General features: G+C 45.9%; 1 protein-coding gene across 1 annotated transcript in view; it reads right to left on the bottom strand.

Annotated features, from left to right (window-relative positions):
• The window catches only part of LOC123061033 (uncharacterized), a 9943-nt gene extending 1888 nt beyond the window's left edge, over positions 1–8055 (bottom strand). Inside the window, exons 1-5 of the mRNA XM_044483933.1 lie at positions 7830–8055; positions 7469–7519; positions 7278–7329; positions 6566–6624; positions 5848–5893 (exon numbers count right to left, since the gene is read on the bottom strand). Of these exons, the coding sequence (XP_044339868.1) occupies positions 5848–5893; positions 6566–6624; positions 7278–7329; positions 7469–7519; positions 7830–7901 (280 nt within the window). The 5' untranslated portion in view covers positions 7902–8055. The remainder of the gene's footprint in view (positions 1–5847; positions 5894–6565; positions 6625–7277; positions 7330–7468; positions 7520–7829) is intronic.
• Between the last annotated feature and the right edge of the window lie 13103 nt (positions 8056–21158).

The following is a 21158-nucleotide window of genomic DNA, read 5'->3' as shown; positions in this document are numbered from 1 at the left end:
CCGTCCGGCCGCCCCCACTTGGCCGCTGCTCCATCCGGCTGCCGCCACGCCCGGACCACCCCGTCCGGCCGCCGCATCGACCGACCCGTCCGGTCCGGCCGCATCTGGCGCGAACTCCTTCTCGCTCGGGCGGCCTGGCTCTCGATCCACTTTGGGTCGGAGGCCCGCCTCTCCCTCGACTCTGCCTAGCGGATCCCCAGCGTACCCTTGTCGTGCGGCCTCTCGGTCCACTTCGGATCGGACGCCCGCCCCTCCCTCTCCCTCGACTCTGCTTCGCCCGTGCGTGAGAGCGTGCGCCCCTGCCGCTTCTCTCGATTCAGATCGGGTCTTGCACCGTTGACTTCCCCCCAAAAAAACAGCACGTTTGTCATGTCCTCTTCGGGCTATGTTGTTGTTCCTCGTTGTTCGGTGATTTTTGATGGCACCAACTATGCTGAGTTTGTGGGCTTCATGCGCATCCATATGCGTGGACTTCTTCTATGGGGTGTTCTCTCTGGCGAGGTCCCTTGTCCGCCATGCCCTGTTGCGCCAGTGGCCCCAATCCCACCAGTGCCGCCGGTCCTTGCTACTGATGCTTCTCAGGCTGACCGGGATGCCTCCAAGGCTCTAGATGATGTTGCGATTGATGCTTATGATCAGCAGGTATCCGCTTATTCCGATGCTCCTTCTGTGTACCGTGATGATCCATCTGCTTACACTCAGTGGTGCAATGATGATGCTCGAGCTGCTGTTGTTCTCACTGCGAGTGTTCTCCCTCAGTTTGCTTCGGAGTTCATGGGACTTGGCACAGTTGCAGCGATGTGGTGATGCTCTCTACCTATCTGTGGTGCGTCAGGAGCACGCACTCCAGCAAGGTGATTCTTCTGTTGATGAGTTCTATTCACAGTGCTCTGCCATCTGGCGCCAGCTTGACTCTCCTCGGACAGTTGTTTGTGGAACCTGTCGTTGCTGTCGAACTACTCGGTCTGATCTGGAGTTTCGGCGGGTCCATGAGTTCTTATCTCGTCTCCGGTCTGAGTTTGAGCCCCGACGTGCTCACTTGCTTGCTCGTGGTCGTGTTCCTATCTCGGAGGTGCTTGCCGAGCTTCGTGCTGAGGAGACCCGCCTTCGCTCTGCTGGGTTGATGGTGGTTCCGTCTGTGTTGGCTGCTCGGGCTCCTGTGTCGTCTGCTCGGCTCACCGCTCCACCGCTCTTACCCACACCTTCAGGGGGTGGATCGCCCTTCTTATGCTGAAAGGGGCCGGTCGCGCCGTGATTGCCGTGAGAAGAAGCGAGACCAGAGGCGCTCCTCTTTCAGTGGGACTCCTGGATCTTCCTCGACTCCGTCACTCACTGACCAGGACATTATGAGGCTCAAGCGTCTCTTGGCTTCCTCAGGCTCTCCGTCGACCGGTTTCGATGCTGCTGTGACTACATCCACTTCTCCACCACCGCAGTCATCTACACAGTCAGGTACATCTTCGTGGGTTCTGGATTCTGGAGCCTCTTTTCATATGTCTTCTGATTCTTCTGTGCTGTCTTTTCTCCGACCTCTTGATTCGCCTGTTAATGTTCTTACCGCCGATGGCACGCCTCTTCCTGTTGCTAGTCGTGGTCTTCTTTCCACTCTATCTTTTTCTGTTCCGAGTGTTTCACATGTTCCTCGCCTTACCATGAATCTTTTTTCTGCTGCCCAACTTACTGATTCTGGTTGTCGTGTCATTCTTGATACCGACTCTTGCTCCATTCAGGATCGTCGCACCAAGGCTTTGGTTGGTGCTGGCCCCCGGCACCGTGAGTCAGAGGGCCTTTGGGAGGTTGACTGGCTTTGTGTTCCTTCCGCTGCCACCACCTCTGCCAGCTCCCATGCTCTTGTTGCCTCCTCGTCTGCGTCCTTCCAGCAGTGGCATCATCGCCTTGGTCACATCTGTGGCTCTCGCCTGTCTTCTTTAGTTCGTCACGGCCTCTTAGGGTCTGTATCTGGAGATGTTTCTTTACATTGTAATGGTTGCAGACTTGGCAAACAGACCCAGTTACCTTATCCTACAGTGAGTCGGTATCTCAGCGTCCTTTTGACTTAGTTCATTCTGATGTCTGGGTCCTGCTCTCTTTGATTCGAAAGGTGGTCATCGGTACTATATTTTGTTTATTGATGATTTCTCTCGCTACACTTGGCTCTACTTCATGAAATCTCGTAGCGAGGTTCTGTCTATCTACAAACGCTTTGCTGCCATGGTTCACACCCAGTTTTCCACGCCCATTCGTACTTTTCGTGCTGACTCCGCTGGTGAGTTCATCTCTCAGCTGTTGCGTGGTTTTCTTGCGGAACAGGGTACTCTTGCCCAGTTCTTATGTCCTGGTGCTCATGCTCAAAATGGCGTTGTCGAACGTAAGCATCGTCACCTACTTGAGACAGCTCGTGCGCTGATGATTGCCGCTTCCCTTCCACCCCACTTTTGGGCCGAGGCTGTTTCTGCATCCACTTATCTCATCAACATTCAGCCATCGACTGCTCTGCAGGGTGGTATTCCTATGGACTGTCTCACTGGTCGCTCTCCTGACTACTCAGCTCTCTGTATGTTTGGATGTGTGTGCTATGTCCTTCTTGCACCGCGAGAACGCACCAAACTGACTGCTCAGTCGGTTGAGTGTGTTTTCCTTGGCTACAGTGATGAGCACAAGGGCTATCGCTGTTGGGATCCTGTTGGTCGGAGTTTGCGCATCTCGCGTGATGTGGCCTTTGACGAGTCTCGTTCTTACTACCCACGTCCTTCCTCGAGCTTCTCTGTGGACGATATTTCTTTTCTTCTTCTCCCCGATACACCCTGCTATGTGCCTCATGTTTCACTTCCTCCTCCTGCACCTCTCATTCCTTCTTCACCACCGACACCATCTTCCCCATCCTCCTCCACATCCCCATCATCATTTCCAGTCCGTCGCCCTCTCTCACCGTTTCCTCTCCCCTATACCCGTCGCCCTCGCTCTGAGGATGCTTCTCCTGACGCGCCTTCCACCTCTGGTGCTCCTCCTTTCACGCCTCCCCCGATTCATAACCTCCGTGCTCGGCCTCGCCCCCCGCCTGATCGTTACTCTCCTGATCGGTACGGTCTCTCTGTTCTTGCTGAGCCCACTTCCTATCAGACTGCCATGACTCAGCCTGAGTGGCAACTTGCGATGGCCGGAGAGCTTGCTGCCCTTGAGCGCTCAGGCACATGGGATTTGGTTCCCCTCCCTTCCTGTGTTCGTCCCATCACCTGCAAGTGGGTCTACAAGATTAAGACTCGCTCTGATGGTTCTCTTAAGCGCTACAAAGCTCGTCTTGTGGCCCGTGGTTTTCAGCAGGAGCAGGGACGCGATTATGATGAGACTTTCGCTCCTGTGGCCCACATGACCACTATCCGCACTCTTTCTTGCTGTGGCTTCTGTTTGTCATTGGTCTATCTGTCTATCTCTCAACTTGATGTCCAGAACGTCTTTCTCAATGGCGAGTTGCGTGAGGAGGTATATATGCAGCCACCACCGGGGTACTATGCCCCTGATGGTATGGTCTGTAGACTTCGGCGCTCCCTCTATGGTCTTAAACAGGCCCCTCGCGCCTGGTTTGAGCGCTTCGCCTCTGTGGTGACTGCCGCTGGTTTCTTGCCCAGTGATCATGATCCCGCGTTGTTTGTTCACACGTCTCCTCGTGGTCGGACTCTTCTCTTTCTCTATGTTGATGACATGATCATCACTGGTGACGACTCTGAGTACATTGCCTTTGTTAAGGCTCGCCTTCGCGACCAGTTTCTCATGACTGATCTTGGTCCACTTCGCTATTTTCTTGGGATTGAGATCTCCTCGACCTCTGATGGCTTCTACATCTGACAAGAAAAATATATTCAGGATCTTCTTGCTCGCGCTGCTCTCGATGATGAGCGCACTGTTGTGACTCCTATGGAGCTCAACGTTCAGCTTCGTGCCTCTGATGGTGACCCTCTTCCTAACCCCACTCGCTATCGTCACCTCGTTGGCAGTCTTGTCTATCTTGCTATTACGCGTCCTGACATCTCCTATCCTGTCCACATCCTGAGTCAGTATGTTTCAGCCCCCACCTCTGTCCACTATAGTCACCTCCTCCGTATTCTACGATATCTTCGTGGCACGATCTCTCAGCGCCTTTTCTTTCCCCACTCCAGTTCTCTTGAGCTCCAGGCCTACTCTGATGCTACCTGGGCTAGTGATCCCTCTGATCAACGCTCGCTGTCTGCTTACTGTGTCTTTCTTGATGGCTCTCATTGCCTGGAAGACAAAGAAACAGACTGCGGTTTCTCGCTTGAGTACAGAGGCTGAGTTGCGGGCCATGGCTATGTTGACGGCTGAGGTGATCTGGTTACGGTGGTTACTTGAGGATTTTGGTGTGTCTGCTACTACCTCGACTCCCCTTATTGTCAGATAGTACTGGTGCTATCAGTATTGCGCGTGACCCGATGAAGCATGAGCTCACCAAGCACATCGGTGTGGATGCCCACTTTGTGCGTGCTGTTGTGCAAGATCAGACTCTCGCTCTTCACTATGTGCCCTCTGAGTTACAGTTGGCTGACTTCTTCACGAAGGCACAGACTCGAGCGCAGCATACCTTTTTCCTCTCCAAACTCAGTGTTGTTGATCCACCATGAGTTTGAGGGGGGGTGTTAGATGTGTATAGTCCCTTTTCGGTATATCCCCATTGTATAAGGGGTTTTCTGCACTTTGACACACATGTATATGTAATGGCCTTTGGCCCTCAGTAAAGTCAGTTGCTCATTCTCCAACAAATACCACCTCCCCTAGTCATCTACATGGCTTTGTCTGTGTCCATCGCATCTAGTTTGAACTTTAAACCTTCTGGTTTATAAAGGGTGGTTTGTCTGGATTGGACAGGACAAGGTTCTCCTCACTTGCTTAATGAGCAGACCAATATCATATTGCACTTCATAAGTACGCCAAAATAAAGGAAAATACTATTACAAACACCAAAATAACAAACTGTGTAGTTCACAGGGTAAATTTGCATCTGATGAAGGTTATGCAGGTGCACAGCTATAGGCCAGTACTCAGGGCTCATACTCGATACGCCCACAGCTATGCAGCTCCGGCCAACACTCATTGGCAGCTAAGCCAGTTAGGATCTAGTTTCCCTCCTGTGTCAACTTTGTTTGGACGTACTCATCTACTATCACATGTGTGTACTCTGTATTGGTGAATGAATGCAAACCAGTGAAAAGATGATGTGGGGTTCAATTCAGTCCAGAAGCCTTCATGACAATGAAACTTCATAAAAGCATTTGCTTTGGAATCCCCAAAAGGTACAAGCGTGTTTTATAGCCAAATAGAGCATGGCTAATAGTGTAGTCAGCTGCTGGATATATTAAGTTGTCATGTCATGTAAAGCTATCATTTGCAATCACTCATATAAAAAGGTTGGCTACAAGCGTAATACTTTTTTCACCTTCTCTCTTTCTCTTTTTCATATTTATTGCCGTTGCCTAGGAGCACGTGTATAGGCAGGCTCTTGCATGAGATCCCATTCCTCTTGCTTTTTCATGTCACACTCCTCCACATAAGCAAACATGCCATGTAACCAGGCTACAAGCCTGTTATTATACTTGCTCATAGGCAGGCTAAGTGAAACATCACTAGTGACAAAAACTGTCAAGTGGAGCCAAGGAATGGAAACTGTTCCAATGCAGAACATCTCTATAAATTACTTGTAATGATGTCCAGTGAAATACAGAAAATAATCTACCAACCATGACATCAAGGAAATAATAATAGAATAGATTTTTAGATAGCAGAATTACAAGCATAAAATAGATAAATATATTAAAATACAGAAGAGTATTGCCTCACCTGCTAATCCAGCACACGCAGAAGAGAATACAACAACTGGAGGGGCCTGCAGGAGGAAAAGGGTCAGACCAATGGACCTCATCAGACTGAACAAAAAATAGCATCCCAATGCAATCTTTGCACCAAAAATTCTCAAAGAAAGGAATAAAAGGCGATAAACTCTCTTGGTATGCAACTGTAGCTGGCTGTACAGTTAAGCAATGCTAGTCTGGGGAACCCGTCCCAGTAATAAAACTTGCTGATGTACGGAATGGTATGAAACTCAGCACATTGGCACAGTGAATATTCAGTGCTATGTTTACATACCAGACTACACAACTGATGCGTGCTTAAAGAAATTTCAAGAAAACTAGAGCTTGATGACACCAAAAAAAAACCCGCCTATTTTGTCTCAACATAGCCGGTTCCAAGCCTGGGTAAAGGAGGATTGTGATGCTATCCACGTGCCAGAACAATGACTAGGTTCCGATATCTTATGGGTTTCAACTCTAGCCTACCCCAACTTGTTTGGGAATGAAAAGATTTGTTGTTGTTGTAGGTTCTAATGTTGTCACTGTGATTGTTTGGGCAGTGGATGACCATTAGAGCATATAAATGTGCCCATCAAGTGATAAAAAGAACATCTTAGAGCTGCATCATTCCAAATAATTCATGCTAAAAAGAACATGCATAAGATAATATCAACATATGGAAAAGGGAAAATGGACACTGTACTTACACCAACAAGAAAATGCATCCACATTGGCCCTTTTATGTAACGCCGAACAACAGGCATAGCTACATAAAAAAAATCCAAAGTTAATGCTAATCTGAAGATAATATTATTATTTAGTATATATAATTGTATAATAGCATAATTTAAAAAATGGCATAAAAAGCTAAGTGATTTCATTCTAGACCCCTTTGCAACAAAAGACCAAGCAGGTAAATCCACTTCATGTAAATAAAGTTGAGCCAATATCATGTGTATTGCCGGGAGAAAAAAATGCATGCATGTAGGCATGTACAGGGAGGTGTTTTACAAGAACATTAATAATCATTTTTGATACGGCAACAAGGTACATGCATATCTGAATAAGATTTGAAATGATATTGAGGATCCTATAAGATGATATCTGAATATTTTCACGAGATTTGAAATGCTATTGCGGATCCTATAAGATTAATGACAGGTATTACAATGCAAACTAGCAACACATCTCACAAGTTACAACCAGACAAACAAGGTGGTGTGCTGCATAAGAAGTTATAGAATCTCAAACTGAACACTATATATAATTCATCCAACAAATGATGAAGAAAGCAAAACTATTTCTCACAACATACAAAACCAATTGTCACACAAATACACCAGCATCTTTTAAGTAACTGAAAATTTAGAAGAGCTGGATGTATCAATCACTCATTGATCAAAATGGTAGCCAGCATACCATGATTAAACGCATAAAACGCGCCTGCAGTACCCCCAACAGCGGAACCAATCTGTTCCATATGGCCATGTTTATATATTAGTACACGGGTGGAAAGCACAAAACAAAAGGCAGTGCTTGGAAAGTTTCCAGTTTGGACTAAAAAGACGAATAACTCGCACTGGTGAGTGGTAAAAGGCGATGGAACAAACCATTGAGAAGCTATCTCGAACCAATGGAGTCACGGTCCAGCTGCTAGTTTCCTTCATAAGCCCAAAAAACATGCATTAGCGCAATTAACCACATAAGTTGCCTTACAAGGAAGCTATAACAGTACAAACTCGCTGCTTGCATCAGTACAAGCAGATAACAACAGCACAAAATTGCATCAGTTACATCAGTCCAAAAAAAATGCAACAACGGGCGTTTGATTACGAAACACAAACCAGCATACAAGCAATAGTCATGCTATAATTCAGGCAAAATCTACAAAGGGGTGCAAATCTGTACGAAGAACAAAGGGGTGTAGCGGCGGCGGCAGAGGATGTGAAGGGGGGAGAAGGCGGTCAGTACCATGTCCTTGGAGAGGGGCCCTGCGCAGTGGTGGCACCTCTTGGGTAGCTCCGGGGCGGCGTGCTCCGACATGGCGCCCCAGAGAGATGAGAGATGGCCCGCCGGGTGGATGGATCCGCCCCGAGCTAGCGGGAGGAAGGGAAGCTCTGTCTGACCTGTCGCCGCAGCCGCAGGAAACAAAACAGAACAAGGCCCCTTCGTTAAAACCCTTCGATTTTGGAGCGGCCACGATTCGACCACCGCCTAGCCGCAGCCGTCCGATTTCTTCTTTCTTCGCCTCCAAGTCGTGATTCTTCGGCCTTAGCCGGATCGGGCCAGGCCAGTTGCGACAGTCAAGGCCGGCCTGTCATGTTAATGGGCCAGGCTGATCTTGTCATCCCTAGACAAACAGCTCTGAGCATGTGCCAACCTACGGCATTTCTTTTTTTTTAGCATCAATACAGACACAAGCGCTCATATACACGCGCATACATTTACCCCTATGAACGCACACACGCATACCCTATCCTTATGAGCACCTCCGAGAGACTGAGCCGGCATATCATCTTGAGATTTACGAAGTCACCGTAAGCGCCTCGTCGTCGATGAGAACGTCTCCTCCCACTGAAAGCGCATCGCCGAAAATGCTGAAATAAATCCAGAAATAATGCGAGTACCAGGATTTGAACCCTGATGGGTTGGAAATATCACTGTTCACCTAACCAACAGGTTGATTTGCAACCTACGGCATTTCCTAACGGGCGCCTTAAGCACCCGTTTCTTCAGTAAACGCAAACGGGCGCATACCCCTCGCGCCGCGCTGGGCCGGCCCGTGTCTTTTTTAAAAAAAACTGCAGCAAAAATCGAATTTCCTAAGCGCAGCATCGAACTCGTGATCTGTAGTTGATAAAGGAGCGCACTGAGCAGCAGGACATCCTACCGCGAGTGTCTATTGACTTCTTCCCGCTATTTTTATTACCTAGGCCGCGGGAGCCCCCCAAACCAATTTTCCACGGCTTCGTGATTTCTAGGCGTTTTTTTCTGGTTCCTTTTTTCCTTTTCTTTTTATTTTCTTAAATGCGCGAACGTTTTTTCAAAGTCGTAAACTTTTTTCAAGTTGAATTAACTTTTGTTAAAATCAGTGAACTTTTTCAAATTTGAGGAAAAAAATTCAAAATCGATGAATTTTTTTGAATTTGATGAAAGGTTTTCAAAATCGATTAACTTTTTTTAAATTCTGTGAATTTTTAAAATCGATGAACTATTTTTATCATTCAGTGAACTTTTTTCTAAGTCGATGAACTCTTTTTCAAAATCGTTGAACTTTTTTAAATTTGTTGAAATTTTTTTAATCGATGAACTTTTTTTAAAATTCAATGAACTTTTTTCAAAATCGATGAACTCTTTTTCAATATTGATGAACTCTTTTTCAAAACCGATGAACTTTTTTTAAATTCGATGAACTTTTTTTAAAATTCAGTGAACTTTTTTCAAAATCGATGAACCCTTTTCAAATTCGATGAACTTTTTTCAAATTCGATGAACTTTTTTCAAATTCGATGAACTTTTTCAAAACTCATGATTTTCTTTAAATTTGATGAATTTTTTTCAAATTCGATAAACTTCTTTCAAAATCGATGAAACTTTTCAAAATCGATGAACTCTTTTTTTCATTCTTAATGAACTTTTTTTTCAAAATTGATTTTTCTTTATTGATGAACTTTTTTTCAAATTCATGAACTTTTTTGTAAGTTCCTGGACTTTCTTTCAAGTTTTATGAAAATTCTTGAATTCACAAAAAAATTCAAAATTTTCGTTTTTTTGTTTTTTTCATCAAAAGTCAATTTTTTGAGAAATTCAAAAGTCAATACTTGAGCGATCCAGGGGAGCGAACGAGCAGAAGTGGAACAAGCGAACGATGCAAGCTGGCCGGCCCAGTTCGCGCACGTGTGGGCGCCAGAACGGGAACCGGCGCTGAAGGCGCCTAAGGTTGTTCCCACAAAAAAAACTACATGTGGCTGGATGGTTAGAATGACATTGGTATCTCTAGTCCACCAGAAAAGTCTTGTTGCTCGCATTTACTCTGAATTTATTTCAGAATTTTTGACGATGCGTGTTCAGTGAGAGAAGACGTTTCCATTGACTACGGAGCGCCTATAATGGCTTCGTCAATCTCAAGATGATATGCCGGCTCAGTCCCTCGAAGGTGCTCATAGGGATAGGGTGTGTTTATAGGAATGAGTGTACGCACGTATATATGAGCGCCTACGTATGTACTGTGTTCTAAACAAAAGCTTTGAGCATGTTTCCGCTAAAAACCAGCTGCACAAGCTTCCGGTCTATTCAATGTCTTGTTTTTTTGAATGGAAAGGGATTTCTTCCCCAATTTCATTAACCAAACCAGCAATTTGGCAACAATCCAAACGCAGCAAAACCATCAGCAAGGTTTCAAACCATCACCCCCCCTCACCTCAACAAGGGAAGTAAGGGAAAAACGTGGGACTGGACCTACAATAGGCAAGGACACCGAATAGAAAAACGCAGAACTACACACATATGGAGACTGGCACCCCAGCATTCATATGCTAGTGAGCCACATGAGCTAAAACTCCCGACACCCAACTTTCAATGTCTTGTTTTAAACTGTCGAGGGGTTTGTGTGAACACCTGACTTATATGATCAAAGCCTTTTGGTGGGGAGTAAAAGAGGCCAGTGCAAACCATACTGGGTGTCATGGGACATAATGAGCATGCCTAAATACATGGGGGGTCTGGGTTTCAAGGGCTTTGAAATTTTCAATCTTGCGCTTCTTGCAAGACAGGCTTGGAGAATCATAGAAAACCATTATTCAATAAGTGCAAGAATACTGAAGGCGGTGTACTTCCCAGAAGTTCATTTTTTGAATGCAGCACTTGGGACTCATCCATCACAGATTTGGAGAGCAATCATTTAGGGGTGTGATACCCTTAAACAGGGGCTGATTAGGCGAATTGGCAATGGTACAACCACTGAAATATGGAACTTCAACCGCATCCCAAGACAGGAAAGTATGTGCCCAATCATCTCGCTTGTGATTCACCCACCGCAGGTTGTTTCAGAACTACTTGACATCCCGAACACCAGATCGAACAACGAGGTTATCAGGCAGGTCTTTCTCCCATATGATGCTTTGGCAATTATGCATATTCCTATTTGTACCTGCAATATGGAGGATTTTTGTCTTGGAACTTTGAGAAAATCAGGAATCTTTTCAATACGGTCGGTGTATAGGATGATTGTGGCAACAAAAAAGTGTCGCCAAGATTGGCTTAATGAGCGACCGGGCTCCTCTGATGATGCGGCAGATGAGAAGTCTTGGACCATTCTTTGAAACGCTCTAGTGCCGACAAAACTTAAAGTTTTCCTGTGGAGATTGGCCCAACATTCATTACCTACTAAGGATGTAAGAAAACATAGAAATATGTCTGACATAGATGGATGTTCAGTTTGTGTCATGCGTGACTCTGGGAGGCTAAGTCTTATTGAGTGCTCAATGGCGAGATGTGTGTGGGCATTTATTGACCTGGAGCCTTTTGACCAGATGATGGCCATGGTTGAACCTTATGCTACAAATTGGATGTTTACTTTGATGGATGTGCTTTCACATGATCAGTTCACTTGGTTGATGGCAACCCTATGGGCGATATGGACTGTGAGACATAAACTGATACACGAAGGCATTAGTCAAAGCCCTTTGTCGACGCATCTCTTTATCACAAGTTTTATGTCAGAGCTTTAGCAAGTTCACCAGCGGCACATGAAATAACAGTGCCTCCAGGCGGAAATGCTTAGGTTCGGTGGTTGCCTCCTCCGCTGGACTCATCAAAATTAATGCTAATGCAGGTGTTGGCCACAATTTAGGAGCAACAACTATAGTTTATCATGGCAGGGATGGCGGCTACTTAGGCTCCTCAATTCTAGTCACCCAAGGCCTAACCGATGCTTCTTCTTTGGAAGCTATTGCTTGCAACGAGGCTTTGTGTAAGTGCATCTAGTGCCATCCCTAGTTGGTTTTGGAGTATTGACGACAAACCTGGTTGAGGGACTAATGTGTTTGTGAGAATTGCAGGATAACATAGGTAGAAGTCCCTCATTGATTCGGTTTTCCTACCAGAGATGACCCCTAAAAATGTATGAAGACATTGAAGTCAAAGGTGGTATGTGAAGACAGTCACATTGAAGACTATGACAAGAGAAGACATTGAGTGAAGACCATGGAGCGCGAAGACTTAGTTGTTTCATTGTTCTTTTTCTTCTTTGTTGAGTCATAGGAACCACCGTACTGTTAAGTGGGGTCCAAGTGAACCAGTCAGAATGACTGAAGTGGTGCTTAACCAAAATCCTATGTCTTCGAGCGAAGACAATGAGAGCAAATCTTATCTAGAGCTGGGTAAGTCAGCTTTGCTTGTAGCTCAAGTAAAGTTGCCGTGTGTGTTTGAAATCTGACCGTTGGAACACGTGTCAGTTCCTTAGTGACCCAGGGTCATTTCGGACAAATCAGGTCGGGTTGCCTAGTGGCTATAAATAGCCCACCCCCTACAACCATAAACGGTTGGCTGCTCAGAGTTAGTGTACGGCTTTTATTGTTTGAGAGCAACCCACCTCGAAGACATTGAGAGAGAATTCCTTGCGAGGATAAAGCCCTAAACACCCAGAGCCAAAGAGTGTTAGGCATCACTTAAGTCTTCCTGTCTGTGTGATCTGAAGACTTATTACACTTGAGGACTATGAATCCTCCAGCCGGTTAGGCGTCGCGTTCTGAGCATCCAAGAGTCATTGTGGATCGCCGGTGAACAAAGTCTGTGAAGGTTTGGAAGTCTACCTTGAAGACTTACCAGAGTGATTGGGCGAGGATTGTGTGTCCTTAGCTCAAGGGGAATAAGGTGAAGACACGGTCTTCTGAGTTGAATCTCAGCCTCCCTAACCAGACGTACAGTTGTCACAGCAACTGGAACTGGTCCAACAAATCATTGTCTTCAACGAGTCACTGTTTTCATCCTTCCCATTCCTTTACTTATTGTTGGCTCTAGTGAAGTCATTGTATGATTGCATTATCTTTTGTCCTCACTGAGTGACCGCTTGTTCTGATTGGCTTCACACTATCTTCCTACCTGATCTATACTGCCTAGCTGCTACTAGTCGTTGTGCTTTCACTTCATTGAATACTTGACTATGGCTTGCTTAGTGTAGTCTACCTTCCGCTGCATGATAATAGGTTTATTTCTATCATTTGTCTTCGAAACTTCCATGTTTTGAAGACTTTCATAAAAATCGCCTATTCACCCCCCCTCTAGTCGATCACTAGCACTTCCAATTGGTATCAAAGCAAGGTACTCCATTGTTCTGTGTGATTCGGTTTAACCACCTGGAGTTTTAGCTATGTCGACTGCAGGGATAATCAAAGTCTCCGCTGCGTGCCCGGTCTTCAATGGAACTGAATATCCCTACTGGAAGAATGGCGTTCCCAAGGCTAGTGAAGGTGTCACCGCTGCTGATGTCAAGAAGTTCGTTCAACTAGACTCCACTTCCAAGAACATCATCTGTGGTCATCTGACCAAAGGATAGTATGGCCGTGTGAGTGCTTTGGAAACCTCTAAGCTAGTCTTGGACTGGCTCTCCAAGGTCAACGAAGGCATCTCAACCCAGAGAGATCAGAGAATCAGTGTCCTTCGCAACCTCTTCAACCGCTTCAAGAGAAATGACAATGAGAATGTCCAGCTCACGTTTGATCGACTCACTGACATCACAAATGAGCTTCAAGCCCTCGGCGCTACTGAGATCACCAAGCATGAAGTCGTCAAGACACTCCTGAGATCACTTGACAGCTCGTTTGACACCCTAGCCCTGATGATTCAAGAATGTCCTGACTTCAAGACACTCGATCCGTCTGACATACTTGAGAGGCTCAACACACATGAGTTTCAGCTTTCTGAGAAAAGAGACATCTACGGTCCCAACTATGGGCGAACTCGTGCCTTGAAGGCAAAAGCTGTCTCCTCATCTGAAGAAGAATCTGACAGCAGTTCTGATGATCCTGAAGACATTGGAAAGGAGCTTGCTATGCTTGTGAAGAAGTTCCAAAAATTCACCAAGAAGAAAGGCTTCAGAAAGTCTTCACGATCAAGCTCAAGGAATGATGAAGCTTCTGCTCATGACTACAAGAAGAGAACATGCCACAAGTGCAAGAAACCTGGCCACTACATCTCTGAGTGTCCGCAGTGGGACAATGAGAACAAGAAGAAAAAGAAGAGCAAGGAGTATGATTCTGACGACAAGAAGAAGAAGAAATACTCAGAGTCTTCTTCTAAGTCTTCCTCAGAGTTTTCATCACACAAGAAGAGCTCATCTGGCAAGGCTTGTGCATTTGTTGGCAAGGAAATGGATTCAGAGGAGGAGTCCGCTTCTGAGGAGGCGGAGGTGGAGTCTGAGGAGGAGTCCGATTCTGGCATTGCGAGTCTGGCTACAGCATACGTTGCCAAGTCCATCTTCAAAACTGAAGACAATGACTTCATCACCGACACCGATGCAAATGACAAGGACTACTCTGCTCCCACCTACTGCTTCATGGCACGCGGTGCCAAGGGTACGACACCAGCTGCTTCAGAATGGATTATTGATAGTGGGTGTACTAATCATATGACTGGCAAGCGAAGTCTTCTCATGGACTCAACCTTACGTCCATCTGACAAAAGTCACATCACATTTGCTGACACTGGTAAAAGCAAGGTATTGGGTCTAGGTAGAGTTACAATCTCAAGGGATCAACACATGGATAAAGTCATGCTTGTTGAATCCCTTGGTTTCAACTTAATGTCTGTCTCAATGCTTTGTGATTTGAACATGATTGTGATGTTTGGAAAATATTGTTGCCTTGTTCTAATGGAATCTGACAAGTCTCTAGTCTTTGAAGGGTATCAAAAAGATGATTTGTACGTGGTAGACTTCTCAGCAGGACCACAACTTGTCGTATGTCTTCTAGCAAAAGCTTCTGAATGCTGGCTCTGGCATCGGAGGCTAGGGCATGCTGGCATGAGGAACCTGCACACCCTTGCAAAGAAGAAGCATGTCATAGGCATCGAGGGCGTCAAGTTCAAGAAGGATCACTTATGCGGTGCCTGTGAAGCAGGAAAGATGACGAGGGCCAAGCATCCCTCGAAGACAATCATGACAACGAATCAACCCTTCGAACTGCTCCACATGGACCTTTTCGGTCCCACTCATTACTCAACTCTTACTACTACTGCTTGTCTCTATGGCTTTGTCATTGTTGATGATTATTCAAGATATACTTGGGTGCATATAATCCTCTACAAGACTGAAGTGCAGGATGTCTTCAGACGCTTCGCCAATCGAGCCATGAACAACTATGGCGTCAAGATCAAGCACATCAGAAGTGACAATGGCACTGAATTCAAGAACACTGGCCTAGATACTTATCTTGATACTTTGGGCATCACACATGAATTCTCAGCTCCGTACACGCCGCAGCAGAATGGCATCATGGAACGCAAGAATAGAACACTTATTGAGATGGCCCGGACGATGCTTGATGAATACAAGACTCCAAGAAAGTTCTGGCCTGAAGCCATTGATACTGCATGCCATATCATCAATCGTGTTTATCTTCACAAGCTTCTGAACAAGACATCCTATGAGATCCTTACTGGCAAGAAGCCAAATGTCAGTTACTTCAGAGTATTTGGCGCCAGGTGCTGGATCAAGGATCCACTTCACACTTCAAAATTTGCGCCGAAAGCACATGAAGGTTTTATGCTTGGATATGGAAAGGATTCGCACTCCTACATAGTCTTCAACCTCTTTCACTATAAAGTGGTTGAAACTGTGGATGTGCGGTTCGATGAGACTAACGACTCGCAAAGAGAGCACCTGCCAAATGTGCTAGATGAAGTTCCATCCAGTGAATCAATCAAACTTATGAGAACTGGAGAAATCATACCATCTGAAGCTCAGCCTGAAGAGGAACTTATCATCTCTGCACCTGATCAACCTGAAGACAATGCTCAGCCTGAAGACAATCCTTCTAACAATGACAATGATCAGCAAGAGCAAAATCTTCGTCCTGTCCATCCTCGTGTTGCAAATGAAGTACATATTGAAAGGATAATTGATAGCATCAATGCACCAGGTCCACTCACTCGTTCAAGGGCAACATAGCTAGCAAACATCTGTGGGCACTTCGCATTCGTCTCAATATCTGAACCCAAGAAAGTTGATGAAGCCTTCATGGAACCTGAATGGATTCAAGCTATGCAAGAAGAGCTTCAACAGTTTGAGCTGAATAATGTTTGGGAACTGGTTAACCGTCCTGATCCTCGTAAGCACAATATAATAGGCACTAAATGGATATATCGCAACAAGCAGGATGAGCATGGTCAAGTTGTCAGAAACAAAGCTCGTCTCGTTGCTCAAGGATACACTCAAGTTGAAGGGATCGACTTCGATGAAACATTTGCTCCTGTGGCTAGGCTTGAAGCCATACGCATACTGCTGGCCTATGCAAATCATCATAACATTCTTCTGTATCAAATGGATGTGAAGAGCGTTTTTCTCAGTGGCAAGATTGAAGCAGAAGTGTATGTTGCACAACCACCTGGCTTTGAAGATCCAAAACATCCTGACATGGTGTACAAGCTCAACAAGGCACTGTATGGCCTCAAACAAGCCCCTCGGGCTTGGTATGACACACTCAAAGACTTCCTGAAGAGCAAAGGCTTCAAACCTGGCTCTCTCAATCCCACTCTCTTTACGAAGACATATGATGGTGAACTGTTTGTGTGCCAAATATATGTGGATGACATTATCTTCAGCTGCACTAATCAGAAATACAGTGAAGAGTTTGGATATATGATGCAAGAGCAATATCAGATGTCCATGATGGGTGAGCTGAAGTTCTTCCTTGGTCTTCAAATACGTCAGCAATGCAACAACATCTTTATATCCCAAGAGAAATACCTCAAAGATTGCCTGAAGAAATTTGGAATGCAAGACTACAAAGGCTACACGACGCCAATGCCAGCCAAACACCATTTGGGTCCCGACAACAATGATAAAGAGTTCGATCAAAAGGTATACCGCTCCATGATTGGTTCCTTGCTTTATTTATGTGCATCTAGGCCAGATATCATGCTTAGTGTTTGCATGTGTGCCCGGTTCCAAGCGGCACCAAAGGAATCGCATCACTTAGCTGTGAAGCGAATTCTCAGATATTTGGCTCACACTCCAACACTAGGATTATGGTATCCAAAGGGCTCAGAGTTTGATCTAGTTGGATTCTCGGATGCTGATTATGCTGGTGACAAGGTGGATCGCAAGTCTACATCAGGCACATGTCATTTTCTAGGACGATCACTTGTATGTTGGTCTTCAAAAAAGTAGAACTGTGTATCTCTCTCCACTGCTGAATCTGAATACATTGCTGCTGGATCTTGCTGCGCTCAGCTTCTATGGATGAAGCAAACACTCAAAGACTATGGCATTCATCTGAAGCAAGTGCCACTCTACTGCGACAACGAAAGCGCCATCAAGATTGCCAACAACCCAGTTCAGCACTCAAAGACAAAGCACATTGAAATTCGTCATCACTTTCTCAGAGATCATGTTATGAAGGAAGATATTGATATCATACACGTCAACACTGAAGAGAAATTGACAAATATCTTCACCAAGCCCTTGGATGAGAAGAGGTTTTGCAAGTTACGGTGTGAGCTAAATATCTTGGAATCCTCAAATGTCCTGTGATCAGGCACACATCCTAACACTTAAGCATGTTGACGACTTAGATGTGCAACACACAAAGTAAAGTATATCTTCAAACAATGAAGACTTACATTCTGAGTGTGAATATATTAATGTGGAAATTGACTTCGGAGCGCAACGATAATTGTGCGCCGTGTCTGGGTCTAATATTTCCTATACGATGGATAACACCACCATCAACATTTTCCCTTTGAAGTGTCTATCTCATGGCGTTACATTTGCAAAGTCTTCGCATTTTGTTTGTCTTCAATGATTAAAAGTTCTCCTATTTATCTTCAACTTACTGATTTGGTTTATGTCCTCTACATCATTCACTTATAGCTATGTCTTCTTCTTGTATCTTTCAAACTAAGTGAATGTGATCGGACGCTAACCCCTCTATGCTTCTTTCCTAAGTCTATCTATCCAAATCATATGCATTCTATTGACACTGTCAAAATGTCTTCTCTGCATCCTCAGCAGAAGACACAGAGACAAACATTAATCCGTTTTCAATGCTAAATCCCTTCACCTAAAACCCAGAGAAGTGGGAACGACCACCCGACAATCCAGACATGCGTGGGAATGTGGAACAACCTCCGATGTGTTGCATGATAGCCACGTGTCCTTCAGATGTGAATTGCCAGGGGCACCTGTGTAATAACACTGTGCTGTCCCTATCCCTATAAATACACGCCTCACCACAGTCATTATCCCTTCTTCCACTCTCGCACAAACCCTAGCGCCACCGCTAGCCCTCGACGGCACCGGCGACGAAGCGCTTGGCTGACGCGACCTCACCGACGCTGTTTTCACGCCGACCGCGGACATCGTCTTCTCCGCCGTCGCTGTAGGTGTCCTCCGTCGCCAAGTTAGGGCACAGAAGATTCGAACTGCTCGACCTCCTCTTCCACTCCGTCTAGCAGTTCTTCGTGTGGTAAATAAAACCTCCTTTTTACGGCCCCTTTGATCCTATAGATTCATCATTTTCTACCACAAGCAGTTTCTATTCACACAAGTTGAATCTATTTCATACTGCATCTCATAATATGCCTAGTATGTTCACTTATGCTTCACAAAGTAGTTAGATTCCTCACTTGTACTTATTCGTGGATTCGTACAAATCTGGAACCAACTCTCTATTTACGAGTGAATGTCTTCGCACTATGAGGTCAATGTCTTCTAAACTGATTTATCTTCAAAATCTTCTGAGAATGCATATGACCTCTTCCCCTTTCCTCGCACCTTAATATTGTCACTGCCTCACTGGTACATGTCCGTGGGAGAATCCCTTGGTTCTGATAGTCTGCATTCATTTGCAGAATTCTTATAACATCATATAAATTCTCCTGAAGCCAGTTCTTGTCTGACCAGTAGACGGAAGACTTTGACAACTTTGAAGCCTTTCAGTTTAAACTTCATGGCACCAGAGAAATCTGCAAGGAAGGGTGGCAGACAGCATCGTGGCAACACCTCAAGAGATTTGCCTCCTGACCTCTATGAGCTGTACAAGACAGATCCAGAGGAGGACTACAATCAGCGAAAAACTCGAATCCAATGGATTCGAAGATATTGGGCAGAACAGTGGTTCAAGTACAGGTTCGTGACCCAGGAGTATGCTGAGAAGAATGCCATCAAACGACCAGGGAGAGACATTCTATACAGAAATCTTCAACCCAGGTCCAGAGCTGAAGCCATTGAACAAGGCTTCTATCCTTGCATGGTCCGTGGACCACAGCCTGCAGATGCAGACCCATCTTCATTATTGTGGTGCCGCGACGATAATCTGTTCAAGCACAACTTCCAATTTGCCAAGAATTCGTCCAAATAAAACAAGAAGTCACGGGGATTAGACTTCAATCCATGCCCCTCTGCTCCTCGTGCCGATGGCACACGCGAAGCTGAACCCAATCTTGTTGGGCCCTTCTACAACCTAGAAGGTCTCATCACTCATATCATGGTTCAAGGGACAGCCGTGGATGAGCTTGCAGAAGACGCTGATTCTGACGAAGCGCCTGCACCATCGAAGCCAAAGAAGCTGAAGAAACCTCAAGCTTCGAAGACTTCCCCAGCACCAAAGGCCTCATGAGCGAAGCCTCTGGCCACTGCACCTCCTGAACACAGTGTACAGTCTGAAGATTTGTCATGCATCTCCAAGCCCTCCAAAGTGAAGATACCCTTGCAACCCACTAGCCAAGCACTGACCGCTGCTGCTATTCTGCGCAATGACGCCATTGATCTGTCCAGCGACGACGATCTTGGCGATGATGCTCTTGAGCAGCTGATCAAGAGAAAGCAAGAGGCAGAAATCTTCAATGACCTTCCTCTCTTTGATGTTGAAATCATCAACACATTCATTGATGAGTGGTTTCACAGCCCAAATGTTAGATTTGATGATCTTCAGCTTCCGATTGGCCTAAGCGTCGCCTTCCACGGAGCCATTGCTGCTGAGCTGGCTCTAGCTCAGAAGATTGTTGAACTGAAGCATAAGATCGATTATGAAAAGGCTCAGTTCAAGAAGCGCATGGCCAAGCTCAACGTTGAAGACATTCAGAACTTCCAGACCATGATACATGAGCTTAAGGAAGCTTTCCGAACCAAACGCGAAGAAGCCAAGGGTTCTCGTGAGCGCATGAAGGATCTTGCTGCTAAATGTGTCCAAGGATACAATAAGGCTGAAAAGCGCAAGGCCTTGGGGCGACCAGGAATCGACCCCATAATGGCAGCCAAGAAGAAGAAGAAGCCAGCTATGGCAGAACCCGAAGCACCAAGGCATGAAGTACATCCAATTGTCTTCCCAGCCAGCATGACAGGCTCGAAGCCTAAGGTCCCCACAGTGGCTTCAGAACTGAAGAAAATAAGGGCTGCTGAAGCTGAAGCCAGAAAACGCAAAACCAAGGGCACTACTGATGATGCTCCTCCATCCAAGAAACGCAAAACCAAGAAGAGAGATCGGGCTGCTCCCACAGAGCCCCTTAATGTCGAGCCAATCTTAGTGGCTCTTCCTGCGTCTGAACATCGAGAGCGCTGGTTGATAGTTCATGCGCCTGCTTCCACAAAGGCTCCTGAAGCTGAAGACAATCCTGAAGATAATCCAGCTGTTGACCCCACCGCAGCTGAAGACATTGGTCCTCACGACAATGTTGAAGATGATGAAGTCCTTTCTCAGATCGAGCACCAATTGTATCATCGCCTATGCTCACGCACATCGAACTCATCAGCATTGGTCGTCCTCTGACGCGAACTGCTCAGGATGCATCGTGGGCTGATCACCCACAACGACAAGACACTCCAAGCTCTCCCCAACCGCAAGCTACCCCACCAGTGCAAGATGACGATGACTTTGAGGCCCAACACACTCCATCTCCACAAGCGTCGCCAGCATTACGTAGGCTTCGCAAAGGACCAAGGCCCCAAGTCACCCCCACTATGCACGTGTCTGAATCCGAAGCCAAAATGGCTGAAGATATTCCGGCTGCATCAGCCGATGAAGAATAAGCACCAAGAGTTGCAAGAGTTGCTACACCCCCGTCCCACCAAGATGTTGTTCTCGA

Source organism: Triticum aestivum, chromosome 3A (assembly GCF_018294505.1).
Source record: "Triticum aestivum cultivar Chinese Spring chromosome 3A, IWGSC CS RefSeq v2.1, whole genome shotgun sequence".
In the NCBI taxonomy this organism is placed as follows: Eukaryota; Viridiplantae; Streptophyta; class Magnoliopsida; order Poales; family Poaceae; genus Triticum; species Triticum aestivum.
This window is presented reverse-complemented; position numbering and strand designations above follow the sequence as displayed.